This window comes from Ostrea edulis, chromosome 3, assembly GCF_947568905.1.
Source record: "Ostrea edulis chromosome 3, xbOstEdul1.1, whole genome shotgun sequence".
NCBI classification, from domain to species: Eukaryota; Metazoa; Mollusca; class Bivalvia; order Ostreida; family Ostreidae; genus Ostrea; species Ostrea edulis.
Genome location: NC_079166.1, coordinates 39,652,939 through 39,680,534, shown reverse-complemented (window position 1 = coordinate 39,680,534; position 27,596 = coordinate 39,652,939). Strand labels below are relative to the sequence as shown.

The 27,596-nt window shown below is 37.6% G+C and overlaps 3 protein-coding genes and 1 pseudogene across 3 annotated transcripts in view; 3 read left to right on the top strand and 1 right to left on the bottom strand.

Moving 5' to 3' along the window:
* LOC125673175 (uncharacterized) overlaps positions 1-16,489 on the top strand; it is a 333,899-nt gene extending 317,410 nt beyond the window's left edge. The window contains exons 2-3 of the mRNA XM_056160703.1: positions 1,161-1,484; positions 16,366-16,489. Of these exons, the coding sequence (XP_056016678.1) occupies positions 1,161-1,366 (206 nt within the window). The 3' untranslated portion in view covers positions 1,367-1,484; positions 16,366-16,489. The remainder of the gene's footprint in view (positions 1-1,160; positions 1,485-16,365) is intronic.
* Positions 1-27,596, bottom strand: part of LOC125673160 (titin-like) — a 268,458-nt gene that overhangs the window by 126,708 nt on the left and 114,154 nt on the right. The gene's annotated exons all lie outside the window — the stretch shown is intronic.
* LOC130053431 (uncharacterized) lies at positions 6,162-7,675 on the top strand (annotated as a pseudogene).
* On the top strand, positions 13,232-16,484 carry LOC125673173 (uncharacterized). The gene is made up of 2 exons (XM_056160702.1): positions 13,232-13,834; positions 16,043-16,484. The coding sequence occupies exons 1-2, from the start codon at positions 13,237-13,239 to the stop codon at positions 16,477-16,479; spliced, it is 1,035 nt and encodes a 344-aa protein (XP_056016677.1). The 5' UTR covers positions 13,232-13,236; the 3' UTR covers positions 16,480-16,484.

The following is a 27,596-nucleotide window of genomic DNA, read 5'->3' as shown; positions in this document are numbered from 1 at the left end:
AAGACGCGGTGAGATTCTCATTAGCATTGGCACCTTTTGAATGCTATGAATTGATGGTTGGTTGTTTGGGGGACCTTCCTGGAGTAATGAGAAAGTTTTAGCTGATATTACAAATATTTAATCAGAAAGACAGACAGGAAAATCGATTATAGTTGTCAAATGCGTTGATAAAGGAAGTTCACCAAACTCTTCCTTATTCCATACAATGTTGGTAGCTTCTTAAGCACGTTTTGGTAGTAGTATCGCCTTGCTAAAGTAAAATCAAAGTACAGAACGTACTCCTTGGTGTTGAACTTTTCCAAACAATAAACAGTAGACATTAACGGCAAACTGACAACTCAACTGTATGACAAACGGGATGATTTCAGCTTCTCCGTCGTCAACTTCCCATATTTATGAAGCAATATTCCATTAGAACTTGTATATGGTGTTTATATCTCTCAACTGATTCGATACACAAGAGCTTGTTCTGCGTATAGTCAGTTTTTAAATCGAGGCAAGGTACTGACAAACAAGTTGATGGTAAAGGGGTTTCAACAGTCTCGATTGAAGTGAGCATTTCGCAAATCCCATGGTCGTTATAACGATCTAGTTCGTCAATACAACCTATCATTGGGTCAAATGCTGTCTGACATGTTTCATACCGATTGTTAGGCCGTTCTTGTCACACTGATTTTGACTACAGATAACTCCGTTTACGTGATCAGGATATAGGGCTCACGGCGGGTGTGACCGGTGGGAAGGGGATGTTTACTCCTCCTATGCACATGATCCCACCTCTGGTATATCCAGGGGCCCGTGTTTGCCCAACTCTCTATTTTGTATTGCTTATGGGAGTTATGAGATTGATCACTGTTCGTTATCTTCACCTTTCATTCAAAATAAAACACTGTATACATTATATCAAAGTAATTTCTTTTATTCAAATGGGCATGGGCATGGGCACGATTTGAGCTGAAAATGTAAAATTTCATTTTCCATTTTTAATGTTTGCAATGTTTAAGTAAGGTATTTATAATGGTCAGCAAGAATTTTAATGTCAGTCGTTGACTAACAAGAGAGATATAGAGCTCAACAATTCTTTGCTATGTAAATAATGCTCGAACCATTAGTCTGGATCGATTTACATATGTGAATACTTTGTGTATAATTCTTTTTAGGACTTCCAACTACACAGACTCATTTCCCTGGTGAGGTTGCATTTTCAGCATACGTATCTATGATTGAAACGTATATATCAAAAGACCACACCATTGAATTTGACAGAATTGTGACAAACATCGGCAATCATTACAACCCCCCTTACTGGAACGTTCACTGCTCCACATCATGGCGTCTATGTTTTTACTTGGAACCTTTATTGTGACATTGATGGCTATATCTATTCATAAGTTGTCGTCAATTCTAATGCTGTAAGTGCAATGCTTACAACAGCACAGGGCTCGACAAATGTGAGAACTACTACAGGGATCGTGGTGGTGGAGGTGAACCAAGGAGATGTGGTTTTTGTCCGCACGCATCCAACTGCAACCTACAGTGGTAATATCTTCAGTGCTCCAGATTGGCGATCGTCTTTCAATGGCTGGAAACTATTCTGATATGATTAAATCATTCAAAATGTAAATCGTATTATTTTGGATCACACATTTGAAAGAAATCTTATGTTATTACGAGGTTCATGATTGCATAGATACGATGAATGTACGTATGTGTAGATGACCGAAAACTCGTCGGAATTAATTACAGACAAGTAGCACAGATTAATATTTCTCGCCGTTTGGAAATATTGCTTGGGTTCGAATTGAACTCAAACGATATTTGCCTATGCTTCTTGCTAAATGCAATGTATCTCTCTCTATCGTTTATTTTCTCTCTATCTGTTTACATCTTTATACTCCTCGAACTTCTTTAACTTTTCTTTAACTTTTTTAATTTAAAAAAGCGTATGTTTATAGTGTAAAAGAATTGCACCATATTCAATAACAATATCCTTCCTGCCAACGGAATTTGGGAAAACACGTTCAACCTTGAACGTTTACATCAAAAATTTTGCAAAAAATACATGTATACATGTATATTGGTAATAAATTTGAAAATTATGTTACAATGACAAAACGCATTGACAATGTACGCGATGAATCGAAATATGACACTGTGGGCCATAGCCATTTCTTCTTTATTCAATTAACAATTCAGAGTTCTGAAGGGGAAAAAAGAAATATGCCTCATTAGAATGCAAAAACAGATAGCCATTAAAAATCAAAATTGTTCTCAAGCAAAAGTTATGATAACCCATGGGAATCTCAACAGATTCAAAATGATCCTAATCCTTCATATTGTAAGTGGCCAGTAGATGAAGAAAGATAAACACTTCAGACGGCGATGGAAAATTTAATAACTCTGTAACCTAGCTTCCCATATATTCCTGCAGACATTGATATGAAATCTCGAATACAATGTAATTCACCTGTGCTCGGAAATCTTATATTACCTGGTAATTTCCAAAGAGCATGCATTGTCAACAGTTCCAAGAGAAGGTTGTAGGTTCTACTAAATAAGCGTAGTAAATTGATTGCTTATCTCAATATTGGATTGCCATTTCCTCTAAGAATGCAATATTGTCGTAATAAATCATGATATTTTGCATTCTGCTCCAAAGTTAATTTGACAATGTACATGTAATACTTTCTTCTGTGAGGTTGGGGAACCATTACTTTTCATGAGATGTGTTGATATTGTTGCATGACTGAGTCATTAGAACAAGTTCAAGGGTTAACATCCGTTCCTTTACACTACGACACCTGCCATGAAAATACCAGAAAAGTTAGAACTCTACTAGTAACTGCTAGTTGCAAAATAGTGGAAAAAATTACTAATAGCAGCGAGTTGTTTGGAGCTTGAAAAGTTAACTATTAGTAACCAGCTACTACAAAGAGTATAGGCTATAACCACTTTAAGTCAGCAACTAGAATCAGGTTACTGGGTTTAAAATAATTATCTAGCATGTTTATTTAGATGGCGAGGAATCAATTTCATATCAGAATGTGCTTTGAAATTCCAAACATTATTCTTGACTTTTGCCAGGTACTTAACCGTAATAGTGTAAAATACAAAGTAGCTTTCAAGTTGAATATAAAACGTTAAGTAGTTGGGTATTTACTATATTTACTATATACATGTAGAAGTATTCAATTCAGGGTAAAATACTTTAATTCTGAAATTGAGCTTATATGTTGTTGTAGAGAAAACCATTAGATTATGCAGCTACTTAAGGTTTTCAAGAAAGGAATTGCTATTTACATTAACGAATTAATTAATTCAGGGTTATATATAGGAAGTGGAGTGATTTTAACATCTTAATATGCCATCACTGAAATTTTCAGATATCATACATGCTTTTATCAATTTTGATGGAAAAATCTTCTAAATTAACTCTCAAAGGACTCGAGCCACGAACACCCTGTACGTGTAACATATTGTGTTTATATTTCTACCTAGCGATTTATTATTGAATGTGAAGAGAGCGATGCCTTAATTGAAGGTTCAAGTTATTTATCATTATTTATTTTTTAAAAATATTTTTATCCCAATTTGTTACCACACTCATTTAAAGTTCTGCACTATTACATGTACATGACTTTATCATTATTCCTAATGAAACAAAATCAAATGATTTACATCCAGTGTTTTTCACACCAAATTTAGAAGCTACGAATATGCCTTACTGATTTGGAAAAATTATCAACTTATTTTGATATTAGGAATTTTTTAATATTGAACTCCTCAATAAATAAATGTGTGGATAAATGGGTGCGTGTGTGTGTGTGTGTGTTTGTGTGTAAACTATTGAAATTTTGTAACTATAGATTTTTAAAGATTTTTTCTTTTTACATACTACTTTTTCATGCCACATGGCATGTATCTCGATCATGAAATGAAAATTATACAGGGTTATCTTGATACTGTCCAATATTCACTTTATCGGGATGCCATTGACGCAATAGTAGGTCATATGTAAAATATTTGTAATATAATGTTTTTAAAAGTGCAAATAATTTTGACACGATTTGGGGGGAAATTTTGACAATTTTTAAGGGGAAACAGCCTGCATAATGTCTTAATACTTAAGTATGTATGAATAATACTGACATAATTTACTTCAGCATGCATTTGGAGAGGGCTTATATACATATGTATATGCAATGCCTTTTGTCCAATCCATTCGTGTTTTCTGCATATGAAGATATTGTTTAAATCTAAATTATAATGAAATTATGCATTAAGATTTTGATTTTATTTCCGTTTCCAAATTGAGTAGTTACAGATGCCTAAAAAAATTCCTTTAAGCGTTTTAACTGCCCTAGAACTACGAAACAGACAGACAGATATATGTTATATCAAAAATTAATAGGAATATAATAAGCAGACTTTCTGGAAGAACGTCTAGTGACCCTGATTTTCTGTGTGACAAATGCAGACATATATGCAGGTCCTATGTACAGAAATCCGACAAGTCAAATCCAGATTTCAAGAGGAGTAATCTGTCATCTATACACCAACCATCATCTTCTACGTCCCTTAGTCCTCCTTCTGTTTAATTGCCACTCCCATGTACAGCTAGAGGTCACTCTTCTGACATAGTTTAGATATTTAAATCAGTTCATATAATGACTCTACGCGGTGGCCGAGGTTAGAGCGTTTGCGTTGCATGTGGTAGGCTGAGGTTCGAATCCCGGCCGCGACAGACCTAAGTCGTTAAAACGGGTAGTGACAGTTCCATCGCCAAACGCTCGGCATCAGGGGATGTCTCGTGTCGCAGTAGGTGTGGCACGCTAAAGAACCCTCACTGCTTAATGGCCGTAAGCACCGAGCATAGGCCTAAAATTTGAAGCCCTTCACCGGTCTTGGTGACGTCTTCATATGAGTGAAAAATTCTCGAGCGAGACGTTAAGCAAGATACAATCAATCAATCAATCAAAAACTATAATTATTATGTATAATGCCTTCTATTTAATGATAAGAAAGGATGATATCATGAATTGGTATCTGAATACCAATAGTACATAAAGTTTTTAAATGACTAACCCAGTTTGCGATTCTGCATATATTTGCATAACAATAAGATATCATCAAATGATATAAATATATACAAGTCGTATTGGTATTGGTGATGTTAGAAGTGTTGGTGGTGTTGGTAGTGGTGATGTTAGAAGTGTTGGTGGTGTTGGTAGTGGAGATGTTAGAAGTGTTGGTGGTGGTAGTGGTGATGTTAGAAGTGTTAGTGGTGTTGGTAGTGGAGATGTTAGAAGTGTAGCTGGTGGTAGTGGAGATGTTAGAAGTGGTGGTGGTGGTAGTGGTGATGTTAGAAGTGTTGGTGGTGGTAGTGGAGATGTTAGAAGTGTTGGTGTTGGTAGTGGTGATGTTAGAAGTGTTGGTGGTGTTGGTAGTGGTGATGTTAGAAGTGTTGGTGGTGTTGGTAGTGGAGATGTTAGAAGTGTTGGTGGTGGTAGTGGAGATATAAGTGTTGGTGGTGGTAGTGGAGATGTTAGAAGTTTTGGTGGTGGTAGTGGTTATGTTAGAAGTGTTGGTGGTGGTAGTGGTGATGTTAGAAGTGTTGGTGGTGTTGGTAGTGGTGATGTTAGAAGTGTCAGATCCAGGTACAAACTTTATGTCATCCCTGATGTCGGAGTTATGTCGACTGTTGAGCATACACAAGTTAAACACAACTCCGTATCATCCTCAAGCAAATGGTCTGGTCGAGCTGTTTAATAGGACTTTAAAGAGGATGCTCCAAATATACGCACAGGATGAGCCAGGTAAGTGGGATAAGCTTTTGCCATATCTCCTATTTGCTTATAGGGAAGTTCCGCAGGAATCGACAGGCTTTGCACCATTTGAGCTGATGTATGGGAGACACGTCAGAGGACCAGTTGCTATTCTTAGAGAAAACATCGATGGTGAGAAAGACAAGAGTCGTCAGTTGCAACCCTCAGTACTCAACTACATCATTGAGATGCGCGAAAAACTGGCAAAGATGGCAGATCTCGTATCAGAGAAGGAACAGGACAGTAAAACGGACCAGAAAAGGTATTACGACCGAAATGCGGGAAATAGGTCATTTGAAGTCGGGGGAAAAGTCCTGGTTTTGTTACCGACGAGTACAAAGAAAATATTGGCACAGTGGAAAGGACCTTTTCCTGTATTGGAGAAAGTAAGTCCGGTAGACTACAGAGTACGGTATGACAACGGCGGTACCAAAGTTTACCATGTCAACATGCTAAAACGCTGGTTTGAAAGAGATGAAGAGAATGAGAAGCAAGTTATAGCAGCAGTATGTATTGCAGATCATTCGGAAGAGGATAATGACTGCATTGATACTCCTTTGGTGGATCCAAGAGACAATTTCAAAGATGTCAAGATATCCGACACATTATCTAAGGAACAGAAAACGGAACTCATGGAATGTTTGAAAGAATGCAGCGAGGTGTAGACCAATGTTCCTGGCAGAACGTCGATATTGAAACATCGTGTTTTCACCACATGCGATATTCCAGTTCGCCAAAAACCCTATCAAATTCCACATGCATTACGGAATGAAGTGAAAAGAAAGTTGTCGGCGATGTTAGAAGCGGGTATTGTGGAATCTTCGGTAAGTCCTTATGCATCTCCAGTAGTTATCATTCCTAAGAAAGACAAGACAATTAGGTTCTGCGTAGACTACCGAAAATTAAATCAGGTAACCCAATTTGATCCCGAGCCAAATGCTCAGATTGACGATATCATTGATAGACTCGGGGAAGCAAAGTATTTGAGTAAGATAGACCTTACGAAGGGTTATTGGCAAATCAGTTTGGACGATGAGGCCAAAGAGAAAAGCGCGTTTGTGACTCCATTTGGTCATTTCCAATTTACGGTTATGCCGTTTGGAATGATGAACTCTGCTGCAACATTCAACAGGTTAGTAAGAACTGTTTTAGCTGACCATGCTACATTTTCAGATTGCTTTATCGATGACATCATTATTTTCAGCGAAAGTTGGGAAAGTCATCTAGGGCACATAAAGGCAGTGTTAAGCTCGTTACAGAAAGCAGGTTTGACAGCAAATCCAAAGAAATTCGAGTTTGGTTCACATCAGATGGAGTTCTTAGGTCATTTGGAAGGGAATAGTCAAGTTAGTCCTACAGCAGAAACTTCAAGCTATCTTGAATATCCCAGTTCCAACCAAGAAGAAGGAGGTAAGGTCATTTTTAGGGTCAGTCAACTTTTATAGGAAATTTATTCCCAATTTCTCTACAAAGTCAGCTCCATTATCAGACTTGACAAGGAAAAATTCATCCAATAAGGTGAATTGGACGGATGAGCACGACAAGGCTTTTCGTCAGTTGAAACAGGATTTGGTAAGTGCGCCTTTACTATGGAACCCTGATTTCCATTCAGAGTTCATATTACAAACTGAGGCCAGTGATAGGGGACTTGGAGCAGTTCTATTACAAGAGAAACATTCAGAACGTCATCCTATTGTCTACCTTAGCAAAAAGTTGTTGCCCAGAGAACAAAACTTTGCAACAGTAGAAAAAGAATGTTACGCCATAGTGTGGGCTGTAAAACGTCTACGTAAGTATTTGTATGGCAAGGAATATTTAATTGAGTCGGATCACCGTGTACTACAATGGTTAAAGACAATGAAATCAGAGAATCCAAGGCTTTTAAGATGGAGTCTGGTTCTGCAAGAGTTCAAGTACACGGTTGAACACATTGCTGGGAAGGATAACAAGATGGCGGATGTTTTATCCAGACCAATTTAAGTTGGTTTCAATTTTGTTTTCAACTTCATCATAATTTATTTAAAATGATGGACATTTTATAAATAAATGGGGGCGTGTGTGATGAAGTTAATTTTCATTTTAGTTAGTTTTTGTGGTATTGTCTGTAAATAGTTGTTTATGCTTGTAAGGTGTTTCCGTAGTGTGAGTGTTGGTCGATAAGGCTATTTTTAGCATACTGGTTTGGTCAGTCAGAGTAGCGGCTGTTTGTCAAGCGTGCGGCCACGTTTTCATGCTGTCCAGCAGGGGTCTTTTCTTGGCGAATTCCAGAAGTTAGTCTGGGTAATGGGTAGCCAGAGAGACAAACATTTTACTGTGTGGGCATAGGTTTTCTCCAGCCGGTAAGCTATTTTTGTGTGAAATATTTGCGAGGTTTCGGGTTAATTTTCTCGTGTATTGTGTTTTAAAATTTTGTTGTTAACCAAGTCACTTTGTGTATAGGTTTTAGGTTAAGTGATTGCTATTTCAGTGCAGAGGGGATTTAATAAGCTATCTGGGCCATATCAGGCAGTACTCTCAGCGTTTCAGTAGGTGCTCGGCGTGGGAATCAAAACACGTGAGACCACACTGTACATGGGTGTTCCACGTGGTGGACTTGGCAATTATTTTGTGGGCCTAGTGTTGTCATTGGTTTGAAGTCGGCGTGATACCCAGTATCGTTGTTCAGTGAGAGACCTGTGAGTCCGGGACTGGAAGCGGAGGGGCTGTTCGCGCTATATGGAGGCCTGGTTGTGCCAAGTGTGACGTGGCATTAAATTGAATTGTGCTGAGTAGCCAAACATTCATATTGAGTTTCGGTAAATTAACATTTTATCAAAAAGGAATTTGAGAAATTTGTACAAAACGTAATTTACTACTGTTTAACTTTTTCTGTAGTTAGCGGAATTTGCTACTATTTGAACCATTTTTGTAATACATTTATTATGAGTTATATTTTCAGCCTGGAATGACATATTTGTTGTATTGACTATTGAACTGTCTTGACAGTTATACGTTATGTTGATTTGTCAATATTGCCAGGTTTATTTATACCAATTTATATTTTCTTTCTCGGTGAGAGAGTATGGGTGTGTGCATGTGAAAGTGTGATTTCTTTGTTTTTCAAACATCTCTATATTTCTTATCTTATTGCTAAATAAATTTTCTTTTTATTTATTCTACGATTTATCATTTTCTCTATTGCCTACACAAAATCCAAAAAGAACTTCATTACAGTGATGTTAGAAGTGTTGGTGGTGTTGGTAGTGGTAATGTTAGAAGTGTTGGTGGTGTTGGTAGTGGTGATGTTAGAAGTGTTGGTGGTGGTAGTGGAGATATTATAAGTGTTGTTGGTGGTAGTGGTGATGTTAGAAGTGTTGGTGGTGGTAGTGGTGTTGCTAGAAGTGTTGGTGGTGGTAGTGGTGATGTTGGAAGTGTTGGTGGTGTTGGTAGTGGTGATGTTAGAAGTGTTGGTGGTGTTGGTAGTGGAGATGTTAGAAGTGTTGGTGGTGGTAGTGGTGATGTTAGAAGTGTTGGTGGTGTTGGTAGTGGTGATGTTAGAAGTGTTGGTGGTGTTGATAGTGGAGATGTTAGAAGTGTTGGTGGTGGTAGTGGAGATGTTAGAAGTGTTGGTGGTGTTGGTAGTGGAGATGTTAGTGTTGGTGGTGGTAGTGGAGATGTTAGAAGTGTTGGTGGTGTTGGTAGTGGTGATGTTAGAAGTGGTGGTGGTGGTAGTGGTGATGTTAGAAGTGTTGATGGTGTTGGTAGTGGTGATGTTAGAAGTGTTGGTGGTGGTAGTGGTGATGTTAGAAGTGTTGGTGGTGTTGGTAGTGGAGATGTTAGAAGTGTTGGTGGTGTTGGTAGTGGTGATGTTAGAAGTGTTGGTGGTGGTAGTGGTGATGTTAGAAGTGTTGGTGGTGTTGGTAGTGGAGATGTTAGAAGTGTTGGTGGTGTTGGTAGTGGTGATGTTAGAAGTGTTGGTGGTGTTGGTAGTGGTAATGTTAGAAGTGTTGGTGGTGTTGGTAGTGGAGATGCTAGAAGTGTTGGTGGTGTTGGTAGTGGAGATGTTAGAAGTTTTGGTGGTGGTAGTGGTGATGTTAGAAGTGTTGGTGGTGTTGGTAGTGGAGATGTTAAAAGTGTTGGTGTTGGTAGTGGAGATGTTAGAAGTGTTGGTGGTGGTAGTGGTGATGTTAGAAGTGTTGGTGGTGGTGGTAGTGGTGATGTTAGAAGTGTTGGTGGCGAGAGTGGTGTTGGCTGTGGTTGTGCTGGTATTGATGGTGGTGGTAGTGATAGTGGTCCGGTGTGCCTATCCTTAGACACCAATGAATACAATGTTTACACAAACTTATTCACTCCATGTACATGTAGGTTGTCGACACATGTTATATACCATAGAGTGAAAACGTCCTCAACTTATACACCATGCATTGCTACGTGTATCGATTGTACTTGGGGTTTTTTTAAGTTCAGAGAGGTGCCAAGTTAACGTGATCAAATCTAAATATTGTGGCGAGAGGAGGGGTTCACAGTTACACCTGGTGTGCAGCTGTTACATCGTGTTCCACACATTTCATATGACTTGTATCTTACAGTTGTATAACTTTCCATATATTGCATCGATGAAAAAGATCAGTAATCATTAAGCATCCTTATCACGGTTTCAAAACATGTTTAATTTGTTTTAGGAAATGTAGTGGATTTAGTGGATATTATTCAGCATACAGTAAAATAATTAAGCGCCTTCCATATACATGTTCATGTATATACTATATGTAACATGTACTTTAGTATAAGCAATATTGTCTTTTTTAATATAAAATATTTCATATAGAATCCTGTACCCTATCGTAAGGAGGTAAATGCTTTAGTTACCAATCCAATTATCAGCCCATCCCTACAACGTAATGTTTGTATAGTCCACGTAAGGCATTTTATACAGTATTCATATACTAGTAACATGTAACTGAGTAATTTGTCTGATATATTGGTACAATAAAACGGGTGGTTTTAATTATCACCGTTTTAAAAACTGGAGCGATAAAATTTCATTCTCGAACTTTAGAAGTCATGACAATTTATCGATCTTATTGTCTAATTTGGAAAGTCATATCATTTGATATGCAAATACTATCACATGTTATATTGTGTGTGAAGGGGTTCCAACAGTCTCGTTTAAAGGAGGCATTTCGCAAATTCTATGGTCGTTATAACGATCTAGTTTGCCAATAAAACCTGTCAGATGTAAAACTCATACGGTACCAATTTTCATGCACCAGATGCGCATTTCGACAAATAATGTTTCTTCAGTGATGCTCAAGCCGAAAGTTTGGAAATTCGAAATAACAATAAACTTGTGAGAGCTAAAAGGAAAACTAGGGTGCCAAAAAATGGAGCCAAATTCATCCAAGGATGAGAGCTATGCTTCAGGGAGATCATCCTTAATTTTGAAATGAATATGTTTCATACCGATTGTTAGGCCGTTCTTGGCACACTGATTTTGATTACCGATAGCTCCGTTTACCTGATCAAGATATAGGGTTCACGGCGGATGTGACCGGTCGACAGGGGATGCTTACTCCTCCAAGGCACCTGATCCCACCTCTGGCATATCCAGGCATCCGTGTTTGCCCAACTCTCTATTTTGTATTGTTGATGGGAGTTATGAGATTGATCACTGTTCGTTATCTTCACCTTTCATATATGTATATATATATATATATATATATATATATATATATATATATATATATATATATTGATGATCCCCACAAAATCTAGACATCTATTCATGATTGAAAGTGATCATTTGTACATTTCATACCGCTTACTACATATGTACATTCCATATGGCTTATATCAACGATAGGATCGGGACCCCTCTAAAGTCTCGAATTTTACTTCCCGAATATTTTCACATGGAATTATGCGCTTGATGTTAAAGATGTCCATAGTTTAAACGAATACGGTGTTATACATTGTGATGCTGAACAATGACGAACTTCTACAAGGAAGATAATTTCAGACTTCTACAATTTCTATGTACGTGTTTTATAACTCGATCGGACAAAGTGAAATGTCATACTTTAGATTTTTAAATTCTGTATTGACAAGCCTATGACCTTCATTCCTGTAAAGACAATCCGTAGGTCTATGATACCCCCTCCCGGTACTTCCATAACTAACGCACTACCATAAGGGGATTTTTGAACAGAAAACGTACGTACTACAATAAGAATTGTTATCATAAACATAGCACCGCAAACCACACTGCAAAGTACGATATGCCTTGCCATATCTCTCTTAAAACAGTTTTGAATGCCTTAATCACCTGCCTTACAGTCCAGTTTTAGCCCCTATGGACTTCGTAGTCTCTCCCTATATCAAGTCCTATTTGCAAGGGAAGAAATTTGATAACGAGTGTGGTTTACGACAGTAGGTGATGAAAGTAATCTTTCTAATGAAAACTGATCAATTTGAACAAACATTTGATAATTACATAAAACGACACCAAAGATGTGTATTGATATAAATTGTGACTACGTTGAAAAATATGACAATTTACGCATGACGGTTTATGACGCCGGCGTAACACTAGTGATCCCATTGAAGAACGCCCCCAGTGGTCATTTCTCCACGTTAAAAGTTGATCCCGATCAAAATTCAACGAAAAAAATTGAATTGAAAAAAACAAACCGGTAATTGAAAAGTGATCAACGTTAAATTTTGATCAGTAATGGGGTAATTTATTAGATACATAATGTAAATGTTTAAAATGGATTTTCTCAGAGAGAGACAATTATTTCCTAGGCAAACGAAATAATCCCCAAAAAGCATTACTGACTTTTCTTTCATCTATTTTCCCGTGGAGTTGAATCTTCTCAGGGCTATAACTTTATCAAGATAAGAATAAGGGCATTACATTTTCTAAGTAAAAAGGATTCAACTCGATATTTAAATTTATATTTGCATGTGTGAAATTGTAAAGATAATTTGCTTGGAGGAGAAAAAGGAATGGGCAGAAGAGGTGGAGTGGTTGCGATTTAAGCATATAATATCGCTCCTAAACATGATAATAAACAAAATTATCTGACTTAAATTTCCTTATTCTGGGAACATTGCCCGTGGCACTGGAATTTGAAGTTTTGCGACAGTTTGCCTTCTCTTTGGGAAATTTGTCCATATTTATCATCAATTTCAACATGACCTAAGATGTTTCCGTACTCTCTTAATACAAAGGGCTAGAGCCACGAGCAACCAAAATCGACTTGTAATTCCTTATTGTAGCTTGCATATTACTAATGACCTAATACGTAACATTGAGATCAACTGTTCTGAACCTATTGCTATCTGAATACACTAAATCTGTACATACATACGTACTTATCAGTAAGAGAATATTTTCTGTCACTATACTGTTATACCAGGGAGTTTAGACATGATTCTGCTCGTGCTCCGTGTTTTTCTAGTGTTTACTTTTCTCGAAATAACGTTAGCCAAAACATGTGACGAAAGACTTGAGAATCTTGAGAATTTATTTGATAGCCTTCAACTAAAACTTGAAGACCAGATTTTCGCTAACAACGGTTTCGGAAACAGTGGACAGGATGCGTCAAAAAACAAACTCAAAAAAGAAAAACTGGATCTGGAAAGAAGAGTAGTAAGCCTTGAAGAAGCTCTAACTGACTCCAACAGACAAATGTCCCTCCTTAAGGCTAGAGTCTCAGAATTAGAACGTAAAAACGAGGAACAAGAAACCAGACTAGCAAATGTGGAAGAGAATAGGCTAGTATTTGAAATGAAAAGTTCAAATTGGGAGACATTTCTTGACGGAAAAGCACAAAAACAGACGAAACAAACCAACATTGCTAATGAAAAGGACACTCCACCAAACATTAATGACAGTTCTTCATCAAATGGCGATAATTTCACAAAAACAAGAGGAGAGCTTCTGACGACCCAAATCAAACAAGAGTTTCCACTTCAGGGATATTCACAAATGGATGATGTAGGAAACGTGAAAATGGAAAAACGCGGTGAGATTCTCATTAGCGTTGGTACTTTTGAATGCTATGAATTATTGGTCGGTTGTTTGGGAGATTTTGCATGCGTAACATTATGCGATGCTAAAAATATGCAAACATGCAATCAGAAAGACACACAGATAAAAAGAATTCATTATGTATACGGTCACCAAACTCTTCCTTCTTCAAATGTCGTACTTAAACTCCAATTGCCCTTTCAAAAGATAAAGATTCTTCAAAACCATGCTTCAGTTTTGGACACATTTAATATACCAGTCAATGGGTCGGAGGAATATGAGTTACCGTACCTATACTGGATTCCTAAACTTCGTAAAAACCCTTACAAAGATACATTGCTGGATCCAGTAAATGCTCTACCAGCCCCTATCTTTGCTCCTCATGAAAATATAAAAAAGCTGTGAAGGAGAAACTTCAAACGTACTAGGGGCCTCCGTGGCCGAGTGGTTAGAGCATTGCGCTCAAAATCACACGGCCTCTCACCTCTGGTAGGCGCGGGTTCGAATCACGCTCGCGCCGGTAATTGAGAAAGTTTCGCAGTTTACTTTCGGAAGGTCGGTGGTCTCTTCCCAGGTACATTGTATCTGGGTTCTCTCTTCCACCAACAAAAACCCGGCGCCACCAGATAACTGAAAAATTGTTGAATGTGGCGAAAGACATCAAAACAATCAGTCAATCAAACGTACTGTGCGACTACATATGCCATAAGTGGTGCAAATCAAATGTGGATTCTAAAAAATTCCAAAGAACTTTAAGTAAACTTGAAATCGCAAAACTTTTCTCAAATCAACATCAAAACGTATGACTTTTCAACATTTTACACGACCATTCCTCACGATAAATTAAAGACTAGACTCTTTGACATCATAGACAGCTGCTTCTTCAACAAAAATGGAAAATGCAATTATTCCTTTCTAGTGATCAGTCATCCAAAAAAATACTTTGTTAAACGCCACTCTGATCCCACGCATAAGTACTCTGAAGTTGAAATAAAGAATATGCTGAAGTTCCTCATTGACAATATCTTCCTGGTCTTTGTTGATCAGGTCTTCCAACAGTCTGTTGGAATCCCCATGGGCACGAATTGTGTTCCTTTATTAGCTGACCTGTTTTTATATTCCTATGAAACAGAATTTATTCAAACATTTCTACGTGAGAAGACAACATATCTTGCTGTGGCCTTCAATTCGACATTTAGATATATCGACGACGTATTATCTATTAACAATAATAATTTTCATTCATATACCGATTCAATATATCGCAGTGAACTCGAAATAAAAGACACTACTTCTGCTTCATACTTAGATATTCTATTGAAAGTAGATTTTAACGGCAAACTAACAGCTCGTCTTTATGACAAACGGGATGATTTTAGCTTCTCCATCGTCAACTTCCCATATTTATGTAGCAATATTCCATTATCACCTACCTGCATATGGTGTATATATCTCTCAACTGATTCAATACGCAAGAGCTTGTTCTGCTTATGGTCAGTTTTTAAATCGAAGCAGGCTACTGACAAACAAGTTGATGATGCAGGGGTTCCAACAGTCTCGCTTAAAGTCAGCATTTCGCAAATTTTATGGTCGTTTAGTTTGGATTTAGTTTGCCAATAAAACCTATCATTGGGTCAAATGCTGTCTGACGTGTTTCATACATATTGTTTGGCCGTTCATGGCAAATTAATTTTGACTACGTATAATTCCGTTTACCTGATCAAGATATAGGGCTCACGGCGGGTGTGACCGGTCGACAAGGGATGCTTACTCCTCCCAGGTTATTCATTTATTTACAATAAGCAGGGATGGAGCATATCTTAACATTCACCCCCCCCCCCCAGTCAGCAATGAACTCGTCCATGAGATGCTTGTTTACAAATATGAAAGAAAAAACTCATGTGAGAATATCTTTTCCAATCATTTTGTAAAACAAATAATTATATCTGTTTATATTGTGCTTATAGTCTGAAATAAACTCTTTGTTTTAAATTTTAGTTTTTGAATTATTTGGAGAACGTTTTCTGGGACATACGTTAGTTCGAACAAATCAAGGATGTTAGGAGGCCCACACCAAAGCACTGTGCAATCTATTTATGCGCGCCGTTCGTGATGGTCTATGGAAGTTGAACAAAGTCTAATTCCCAAGTCTTCCTCTTGGATCAGTCTACATAACTAAGTATTGCGTTTATCATTTTTTCAGGAGTTCAAACGACAAAGACTTCTTTCTCTGGTGGTGTTGCGTTTTCAGCATACGTACCTGCATATGAGACTGATATATCAAAAGACCACACCATTAAATTTGACAGAATTGTGACAAACATCGACAATCATTACAATCCCTACTCCGGAATTTTCACTGCTCCACAACATGGCATCTATGTCTTTACTTGGAACCTTTATTGTTTCAATGATGGCCATATATATTCCCAAGTTGTCGTCAATTCTAATGCTGTAGGTGCAATGTATACAACAGCAGAGGGAGCGACAAATATAAGGACTACCACGGGGATTGTGGTGGTGGAGGTGAACCAAGGTGATGTGGTATTTGTTCGCACGCATCCAACTGCAACCTACAGTGGTAATCTCTACTCTTCTCCAATCTGGCGATCGTCTTTCAATGGCTGGAAACTGTTCTGATATCATTAAATCATCCAAAATGTAAATCATATGTGTGATCACTCGTTTCAAAGATATATGATATTAAGAGGTACATGTATATCTGGTACATGAAAATTGGTAACGTATAAGTTTTACATTATGACCCCTGGGTCGAGGCCTCTGCTGGTGGACTGTTAGTCCCCGAGGGTCTTCACTACCCAGTAGCTAAGTACTTCGTTACTAGCATGAAAATACGGATGTATATTTAATTGTTGGGATACAATTTAGAAATTCATTTCAAACTTAAGGATTATATCCCCCCTCATGCATAGCTCTGATCCTTGGACGAATTTGGCTCCAGGTTTTGGCACTCTAGTTTTCCTTTTAGCTATTACAAGTTTATTTTTATTTCGAATTTCCAAAATTTCGGCTTGAACATCACTGAAGAGACATTGTTTGTCGAAATGCGCATCTGGTGCATCAAAATTGGTACAGTATAAGTTTTACATATAGAAGATGGAAAGTTCTAGTCAACCTTGTTTAGTCAGCGTCCAATTCAAGATGGCTACGCCATTTACAACACACGGAAAGTGATTTTGAGCGCGATGCTCTAACCACTCGGGCACGAATAGGATTGTCTGTGCAATATATTACATGTAATACACTAAGATGTATGTGTACCGAGTGGTTATACCCGGCGAAATAACAAAATGCGCGTAAAGATTTAGAAGATTGGTTGATTGTTTTGCTGTTTTCCACCACACTCTACAATTTTTCAGCTATTTGGTGGCGCCCAGTTTTTATTGGTGGAAGAAAGAACCCAGATACAATGTACCTGGGAAGAGACCACCGAGACCTTCCGAAAGTAAACTGGGAAACTTTCTCACCTAACGGCCCAAGCGGAATTCGAACTCGCGCCGACCAAATTCTCCAAGGTTTCTTTCCTCCACGCGTGTTTTTCCGTAGAACGGACTTTGTAGACATAGAGGTTTTCAATTCCATGGCTCTCTGCCGATTTACTAGCAGTTTCATTTTACCAGTGTCACAGGGTGACAATCACTAAATCTAATTAGCAGATGTTATATGTATATTATTCAATTCAGCCTGCTGGATTCACATTCATTCACCTGTGTGTTGTTTACTAACTCATTTATGCATTGCCACCATATTCGTGTTGTGTTTTTGTGTACGTGATGTCACATGATTGTCTGGTGAACAGTGTTGTTTGCCGAGTTCGGTATTTGAAGGGTGAATGAGTATTTTTAGTTGAAGTTGCAGAGCGAGTTTTTTTTTTTTTTTTTTGGAAATGGTAGTTGTGTACGCATGTGTGTGAATTTGTATAAAAGGACGAGCACAAATTAATTTAAGAACTTCCGAGACTTACGTATAATGGTATATCAAAATTCATTCAGACATCTCAAGTGTTTATCGTTATATACTACAGTAAAATATCTCTATCTCGAAGTTCAAGGGACTTCGAAAAAACTTCGAGATATCCGGGGGTTCGAGATATCCAAAATCGATCTTGAATTTTTTTTCCGAAGGGGGATATTTGATGCATAGTATGGGATTTGCATTATAAACAACAACCCCGTTGCCGTTTCTTATAATGCAAGTTGATTGATATTGTGGAATTTCAAAGGCAAATATTTCGGTGCTTTTTTCTCTCCATATCTATAAACATCACATTCACAATGTGTTTCAAAATTAAGATGATCGTACAATTTGTATGGTTACTTTACTGATGTCCAGGCCCGACTAGGATGTAGCTATTGCGTTGTAGTGAAAGAACCTATCACGTAAGAAACAAAAAAGACGGATTTTTAAAAAGAACTTTTTATGTTTATTAAATACAATATCTTATTAACAACAACTAATACGCATGCTATTTTATACAATACTACAAAGATACGGAAAATTCAGATGTTTGAAATGTTCTACAATGTTTCATTCAATGAACTTTTCTGACAGCATCTAAGCTAGTCCCCGAAGAACAGCGTAATGGAGGTCTGTTGGAGGTTTGTTGACCGAAATTCTTCTCTAGTAATGCGGCGATCAATTCTCTGAATTCCCGGAATAAGTTCTTCCGTATTATCGGACATTTCAATCCAGTGCTGTAAAACCCCAATAGCGTGTCTGGCTTCTGTTATGGTGGGCTTTTTCCTTGGTAGCTCAATTTCTCCTTCTTCCTCATCTTCACTTTCTTCTTCTTTCTCTTCTCTTCTTTTTTAGCTCACCTGAACCGAAGGTTCAAGTGAGCTTTTCTGATCGCTTTTTGTCCGTCGTCTGTCTGTCTGTCCGTCTGTCTATTAAACTTTTCACATTTTCGACTTCTTCTCCAGAACCACTTGGCCAATTTCAACCAAACATTGCCAAAAGCATCCTTGGGTGAAGGGCTTTCAAGTTTGTTCAAATGAAGGGCCATGTCCTTTTCAAAGGGGAGATAATCACAAAAATGCAAAAATAGGGTGGGGTCATTTAAAAATCTTCTTCTCAAGAACCACTGGGCCAGAAGAGCTGAAATTTACCTGAAAGCTTCCTGACATACTGCAGATTCAAGTTTGTTCAAATCATGGTCCCCAGTGGTAGGATGGGGCCACAAGGGGGGATCAAAGTTTTACATACAAATATATAGGGAAAAACTTTAAAAATCTTCTTCTCAAGAAATACTAAGCCAGAAAAGCTGAGATTTACATGAAAGCTTCCTGACATAATGCAGATTCAAGTTTGTTAGCTCTTCTGAGCCGAAGGCTCAAAGAGCTAATGCTATGGCCATTTGTGCGGTGTGCGGTGTGCGTAAACTTTTTAGAAAAAGGGCTATAACTCAAGAACCCCTTGGCCAAATTTTTTCAAATTTGTTACAGGGTATCATTGGCCCAAGGGCTTTCATACATACTAAATAGAGAGATGTGACCCTTTAACAAGGGGAGATAATCAGGAAAATACAAACAAAAGTAGTGGTTGCTAAAAAATCTTCTTCTCAAGAACCACAGGGCAGATTATCACCAAACGTACACATAAGGATGAGGATATGTTGTAGATTAAAAATTGTTCAAGGCATTACCCTGGGGCATAGGGCGTGGTCTCAAGGTCACTTCAAAGTTGACCTAAATTTATATTTCTTTAAATCTTTGATATTTTAGTCATTATAAGGACTAGGATCATCAAATTTTGACAGTTGATGCATCTTAGGACCTTGTGTCAAGATGTCTCAAAAGTAGGTCACGGTGACCTACTTTTTGAATTTTGAAGGTATTTATTTTAAAATTAATTTTGATACATATCTTGGACACTTTGAAGCCTATGATCATCAAAACTTGTCAGTTGGTGGATCATGGGACCTTGAAATGCGTCAACTGAAAAATAGGTCATCGTGACCTACTTTCTGAATTTTATGGCTTATCATTTATAGATATATTTTAAGTTGTTATTTCAAATACCGAGAGGTTTAGAATCATCAAATCTTGTAAGTTGATGCATCTTGAGGCCTTGAAATATATTGATAAAAAAGTAGGTCACAGTGACCTACTTTTTGAATTTTGCAGATATTTAAATTTCACATTTTTAATTTTAGATGCATATTTTGGGCACTGTAAAACCTAGGATCATCAAATTTTGTCAGTTGATGCGTCTTCAGTCTTCGGTTTATGTCGACCAAAAAGTAGGTCACCGAGACCTACTTTTGGTATTTGACAGCTAAATTACTATATTTCAGACACTATTTGACCTACAATCATCAAACTTTGTCAGTTGATGCATCTTGAGTCTTCGGAGTGTATCGATCAAAAAGTAAGTCACTGTGACCTACTTTTGGCATTTGACAGTTATATTTATATATTTCAGTCACTAATTGACCTACAATCATCAAACTTTGACAGTTGATGCATCTTGAGTCTACGGAGTGTGTCGACCAAAAAGTAGGTCACTGTGACCTACTTTTGGAATTTGACGGCTATATTTATATATTTCAGATACTATTTGACCTACAGTCATCAAACTTTGTCAGTTGATGGGTCTTGCATGTTCGAAGGGTTTCGACCCAAAAGTAGGTCACCTTGACCTACTTTTGGAATTGGACGGCTATATTTATATATTTCAGATACTATTTGACCTACAGTCATCAAACTTTGTCAGCTGTTGGGTCTTGCATGTTAGAAGGGTTTCGACCAAAAAGTAGGTCAACTTGACCTACTTTTGGAATTGGACAACTATATTTAAATACTATTTGACCTACAGTCATCAAACTTTGTCAGTTGAGGGGTCTTTCATGTTCGGAGTTCGCTGACCAAAAAGTAGGTCACGATGACCTACGATTGGAATTTGACAGCTATATTTCAATATTCAGATACCAATTGGCTTAAAATCATCAAACTTTGTCAGTTGATATTTCTTGGGTTCTCAAAATGTGTAAACCAAAACGTAGGTCACATTGACCTACTTTTTTTGAATTCTTAGGATTTAACTAAAGATTTAGAATACTAAGAGGCTAAGAATAGAAATGGTGGGGTTGTACAATTTATCAGAAGAGCGATTCTAGGCCCTTGGGCCTCTTGTTCAAATCATGGGCCCCTAGGGTTGGATGGGGCCACAATAGGGGATCAAAGTTTTACATACAAATATAGGAAAAAGATGTAAAAGTCTTCTTCTCAAGAACCATTGGGCCAAAGAAGTTGACATTTACATGAAAGCTTTCTGACATAGTGTAGATTCAAGTTTGCAAAGGGTAGTATGGGCCATAATAGGGACTAAGGTTTTACATGCAAATATATATGGAAAGTCTTTAGATATGGGCCAAGGTGACTCAGGTGAGCGATGTGGCCCATGGGCCTCTTGTCTATAGTAAACCTTGAGATTCTGGATAATACCTTGGTCCATTGGCTGCGTTTTGCTTGTAGTGTTTGGGGGCAAAAAGAAGAGGCGAATCGCTTTTAGACCAGTGACTTTGAGATGCGCTGGACAATTATCGATAATCATGGCTAGTCTTCTCTTTTGGTGTTGAAATCGCCTGTCGAGCTTTCTAATCCACGCTGCAAAAAGATTGGATGTTATCCAAGCTTTCTTGTTTGCTTCATAGGAGGTGGGCAGGGTCTTGATGTTTTTAAAACATCGTGGGTTCTTCGACTTTCCAATAACAAGTAAAGGTGTCTTTTCAGAGCCCGCCATATTGGCACAAACCATTACAGTTAAACGTTCCTTGCTGTTTTTGCCACCATGGCATTGTACCCCTTTAAACTCCAGAGTTTTATCAGGCAGAAGGCGAAAAAAAACAAGCCAGTTTCATCCGCGTTGAAAATATCATTTGGACTGTATTCGGTCACGATCGTTTTCAGAGTTGAAGACCACTCTTGCATCAATTCTGTATTGTCATCTACTGCTTTGGATTCGCCACATACACGCTTAAACGTGATGTTATGACATTGTTTAAAACGTTCAAGCCACCCAATGGTACACTTGAACTCTTCGCCAAGCAGAGAGGCAAACTATTGTGTTTTGGCGATAAGAAGGGGCCCGGATACTGGGATATTCTGATCTCTGGCTGATTTGAGCCATTGTAGAACTGCTTGATCAGTATCTTTTAAAGTCGCTGTTCTCATCTTTTTTCTTTGAGGACCAAAGCTACTCTGATCGTAAGCATCTTTTATTTTTTCAGCATTTTTTATCCATGTTGATAATGTGTTTGGAGGGATTTCGTATTTTTTAGCGATGGCCGCCTTGCTGTCAATTCCTTTCTCTACATCTGCAATAGCTTGAATCTATATTAGTTTCTATGGTATGCGATTTTAACTTTCTTTTAATGCCAGGGATTAGCAGCTTGTCTTTACTGTCTTGAGACATGTTGTCGAATGATGAACATTTCACGGGTCTCTATTTATATGCTGTTGTGATCCAAAGTGTTTAATTTCTGTTCACTTTGAAGATTTTCGCGTTTTCTCTGTTCTAGTTTTAATGTTGAGGCGTGTATTATTAAATGGATAATCGTTATTATGAGCATTAACTTCAAGCTCACTTCGACAATTTTGTGCGTTTATCGAACCCACATGTTAATGATATAGCGTGTATCAATCAAAACACCATCCCTGGAATCGAGCGTGTCGGTTCATAGTTGGCGGTGGACTTAATCCGTAATGTTGGAAGGCTTCACTAATCACCTGAGCTGTTGAAACAATTATGTCCACCCGTGACTACTCGGAAAAGGCGAGCGTGGATTAGCGGTCATTAATTATAATTGATGTAGCCGCGGGTGGAGACGTGTGTTTTAACGACGCCAAGTATGGTAAGCAGAGTGGAAAATTGACTGCACTTCGAGATAAACCAGGTGAATTAAGGGCATGGGACCTTGAAAATACTTCGACATAAGCGGAGTATTCGAGATTACCATGTTCGAGATATCAGAAGTTTTTTAAATCATTTATATAGGGAAAACGGCCGGGACCGGCGGTCGACTTCGACTCAAGCGGGGTATTCGAGACAAATCATATTCGAGATACAGATATTTTACTGTATTTGAAATAGTGAAGTTGGGAAGAAGTTAATGTTTTTTTTAAATTTAAAATTTTGAATTTAGATAAACGGGACAATTAAATAGATCGGTAAAGTTGGCTACCAGTTAGTTAGAATAATCTAACTGTGTCTCGGGACACCCTCACTCTAACTGTGTCTCGGGACAGGCCCTCACCACAGTTAGAATACCTCCCATATACCCGTAACGTAGCAGAAAATTGCGGAATCGCTCCAAAACGATTTTAAACTTATCAAAGAATAAACGCGTACATTTAAAGTTAAATTTATATACAACTAACCTCATTGGTAATTTGTAAGTCCTTAACACTGTAAAAAAAATCGTATAATAATATTGAAAACTCAACACTTTGAAATGTCACTTTTCTCGATTCGAACTGACTGCCATTTTACCGGAAACTGCCATCGGAACACCCTGCTGTTTCCGAAAAACGAACGCTTAACTAATTTGCAAATAAGAACGGCCCACTACCATATAAGGCATTGGTGGAAAAAAAAACCCGGTTTATACACATGGCGTGGAGACAGAAAGTTGACGATCTGAGCACTGCGTCTTTACCCCTTTACCCCTAAGTCTTTCTGTAAAACATCTTTCACAGTTCTGTCAATCCTAACCAATTTAGAAGTCAGACTTTTCTTGTTTCCAGGTTTTTTGGAACATGAAAAAGTTTTCCCACAGCTTATGCAATTGTTGGATTCCATTTTGATTATGAGATCTTATAAACCATTGAAGGAAATTAGGAATGTTGATGGCTTCATCTTTACCCGCCATTTTCTGAAGCATCCACTGTTTTCCCATAATTCCTGCATGCCTCAGTGCACTCTGGTTAATTTTCTTTATCAATGAAATCAAATTTCAGCAAAAGTTTATATAGGGAGAATATTACTTCAATCCCATGTTACAATATTTAGTTAACATATATTTCTCGATTTCTAACGTTTATTTCAAACTTTAAATTCATTTTCATGTCAAATAACGAAGTAGTAAAGATCGTAGTAGCATTTTCCGTAAAAGGCTATATCTCCATATTTGGAACGTCATTGCTGGAACTTGATTCGCAGCAAAATCGGGCCGCCGGTCATGTGACCGGGCTAAAAATGAATCAAGTGTGGCGGCACCCCCGGCTCCAAATCCAATATGGCTGCGCCCAGCATAACCGCTACAGTTTTATACACATTTTCAGAAGAAGAGCTTGACGATGATAACGACGAAGTATTCATTGCCGCAACAATGCCGTATGTGTCAGTTATGTTAATTAGACATCTATTGATAGCATGCCATATAGTTATTTTGACACAATAATTGGACAACCATACATAAACTACTGTCTGTCCTAGCCTCTCTTGCAACTATTTATTTAACCCTAATAAAAATAAAAATTGGCAACTGACCTGTAAGATTGGATGAGTAGTAACTAAACAACTCACATTCTTTTGTTATTTCATAAATGTAGGGTCTTCGAGGTGTATGCATTGACAAAAGTGATGAAATGAATAATAAAAATATATGTTGTTACAAGATCTTGTAAAAATATATGCATAATGCACTTATGTAGAAGCTGCTGTTCGTTAATGAAACTGACAAAACTTGCATATCTAGAAACGACGCCATCTTGGTCCCGCTCACGCCTGTCAAAAAATTCGGCGCCATCGGGCCGGCCCGGTTGATGCGCACGCATTATCGGCTTCTAATCAAGTGTTCAGCCGGTCAAAAACCGGCGGCCCGGTAATACCGGCGAGGTCGAATCATGTTCCAGCATTAATGTTCAGTATTTCACGCTGTGCGCATACGCAATGACAAGTTCCGGTAAAATGGAAGGTGTTAGCAGCGAAATTCAAACTCGTGGGTTTACATTCTCAAATTCAACTAATTAAAATGGATTTAACGGCAAGTGGGTCGTTAAGGTAACTTTCCAAATGCATATGAGTGATGTGTTACATAATTTTACCGAAACATGCACTGTGTGCAATTTTCATTTTGCTACATTGCAGGTATATAGGACGAATTCTATCGTTAAATCGGGTCCGTAGGACATTATCATTTTAACGATAGAACATTCTATCTAGCTACCAGTAACCAGCTACTAGTACCTGGCTACTTAAAAAGAGAAAAATTGGCTACTAGTAGCCAGCTACTTGAACCAGGAAAAGTTAGCTACTAGTAGCCAGCTACTAAAAGTAAGGAAAGTTAGCTACTCGTAGCCAGCTACTACAAAATATAAAGTTATAATTACTGATAGCCAGCTACCAGATAAAGGTTACCGAGTTTCAAAATTATCTATCAAGTTTATTTCTAAAGAGGACGAGGAGTCGTATGAAAGTTCATGCTCAATTTCCCCTAATTACATAACGTTGCAATGCAAAAAACGTACAAACTTTTTCAACTGAGTGTTTACTTTGAAAATGATACGGATTGAATTCGGACCTTCATTCATTTGATATACCATCCATTTTGAGATATCTGCTACTTTTACAATTTGATTCGAGTTACCCTGAAATTTCAACATTTGTGTGAATACCGTAAGGAACTTTGTGTTTGTATTAAAATTTACATATCTGACGAATTTATGACTATACATATGACAAGAAGTGATATATAGGGTGTTTTGATACGCCACGAATTTTCAGATATCGCTCTTAAGGAAATCAGCTACTTAAACATTTTGATTAGCGGTACAATGAAATTTCAAGATCTGTGTGAATACCTTAAGGAACTCTGTGTTTATATTATATATTCAACTAACTTGCAACAATACCTATGACGAATAGTGATATTGGGTATCTTGAGATGTCATGGATTTTCAAATATCACACTTAAGGAAGTCAGCTACTTACATGTATACATTTTGATTGCAGGTAACCTGAAATTTCAAGTTTTTCTCCAAATATCTTAAGGAACTCTGTGTTTGTATTAGATATCTGACTAATTTACCATTCCACATATGACATTAGGAGTGATATAAGGTATCTTGATGTGTCATCGATTTTCAGATATCACGCTTAAGGAAGTTAGCTACTTATACCTTCTCATTGAAGATAACATGAAATAATTTTTTTTCCGTAGATTTCTTATGGAATTCTGTGTTTGTATAAGATATCTGACTAATTTACAACTATCCACGTGAAGTGGAATGATATTATGCATCTTGATATGCCATAAATTTTCAGATATCACCCTTAAAGAAGTCAGCTACTTGTACCTTTTGATTCCAGGTAGCCTAAAATTTCAGGTTTTTCGCAAATATCTTAAGGAACTCTGTGTTTGTATTAGATATCTGGCTAATTTACAACTACCCACGTGACGAGGAGTTATATTAGGTATCTTAATATGCCATCGAATTTTAGATATCACCCTTAAAAAGTCAGCTACTTATACCTTTTGATTGAAGGTAACCCGAAATTTCAAGATTTTCGAAGATATCTTAAGGAACTCTGTGTTTGTATTAGACATCTGAATAATTTACCAATGCACCTATGACAAGGAGTGATATGAGGTATCTTGATATGACATCAATTTTCATATATCACCCTTAAGTATCTGACTTCCTTAAGGGTGATATATGAAAATTGATGGCATATCAAGATATCTAATACCACTCCTTGTCATTCACATGTAGGTGCATTTTGGGAAGCTTATTGTATTTACAATATGCATTTCAAAGTTTTCAGCAGGTAAACCCAACTTCAACATCTCCAAGAAAATTCATTTGTTTTATGAATATCGTATATTTATTTCATTAAACTATATCAAATGAAATCCGGAAACAGGAGGGGGTTAATAGGGTGGTTTTTTCGCCCAAGGGGAAACTCCATACTTACTTAAATTTGTACATAGGGGAAATTATATGCTGGGGGCACTATTTTTTTCCATGGGGGAAAATCTATCCCGGGTCCGTTTGTCTATGCGGGGGAAAAGTCTATGCTACAACAACGGGCCTATTTTCTGGGTACGAGTTCTCCTGAGTACGAATTCTCCAGAAGTCGGTCAAGCCAAACAGGTATGCGAGAAAAAAGTTAAATGTAAATAATATTACATTCAGAACTTCCTCAGTTCCTGGTTGAGAGATCGTACTAGTATACGAAGAGAATAGAAAGCAAATTTAATAAAAATGGCACCTAAAGATTCCTGACAATACTTAGGACGCGGCATCGGTAGGGCCTAGCGGGCATCTGAGAATCGGAAGAGTAAACATGACATTTCCCGCGTTATCTTCAGGGACAGTGTGGGGGATTTTGGTAAGAATGATATCAATGTATCTGCTTTTAAATGTATAGAATGTAGTCGTATTTCGATAGCGATTGCTACCGATTCTCACCAGCTTATGGTGGTTTTTGCATTATTTGCAACAAAATATAGTGCAAGCAGTGTTCGAATTTGGTTGAAAACTTGGTCTAGACCATGGGTCTATGCCAAAACAAGATGCCATAGACCTCATCGAATTGGCATAAACCGCAACATTGGAAAAAATAAAACAAATTTAAAACACTTTCATTTACTTCTAATGTACTTAGAAAGTATAAGTATTTTCTTTCCATTTCCTTACAATATCCTCCTTTCCTTATAACATTTATCAGACATATCGACTGACCATGTAGGGTCCCTTGGGATAACTTTATTGCTTTAAACCTAGAAAATT

Coding starts and splice junctions, on each gene's coding strand:
- LOC125673173 (XM_056160702.1), top strand. CDS start 13,237: ATGATTCTGCTCGTGCTCCGTGTTTTTCTAGTGTTTACTTTTCTCGAA. Junction 13,835..16,042: donor CGTGAAAATGGAAAAACGCG/GTGAGATTCTCA, acceptor TCATTTTTTCAG/GAGTTCAAACGACAAAGACT.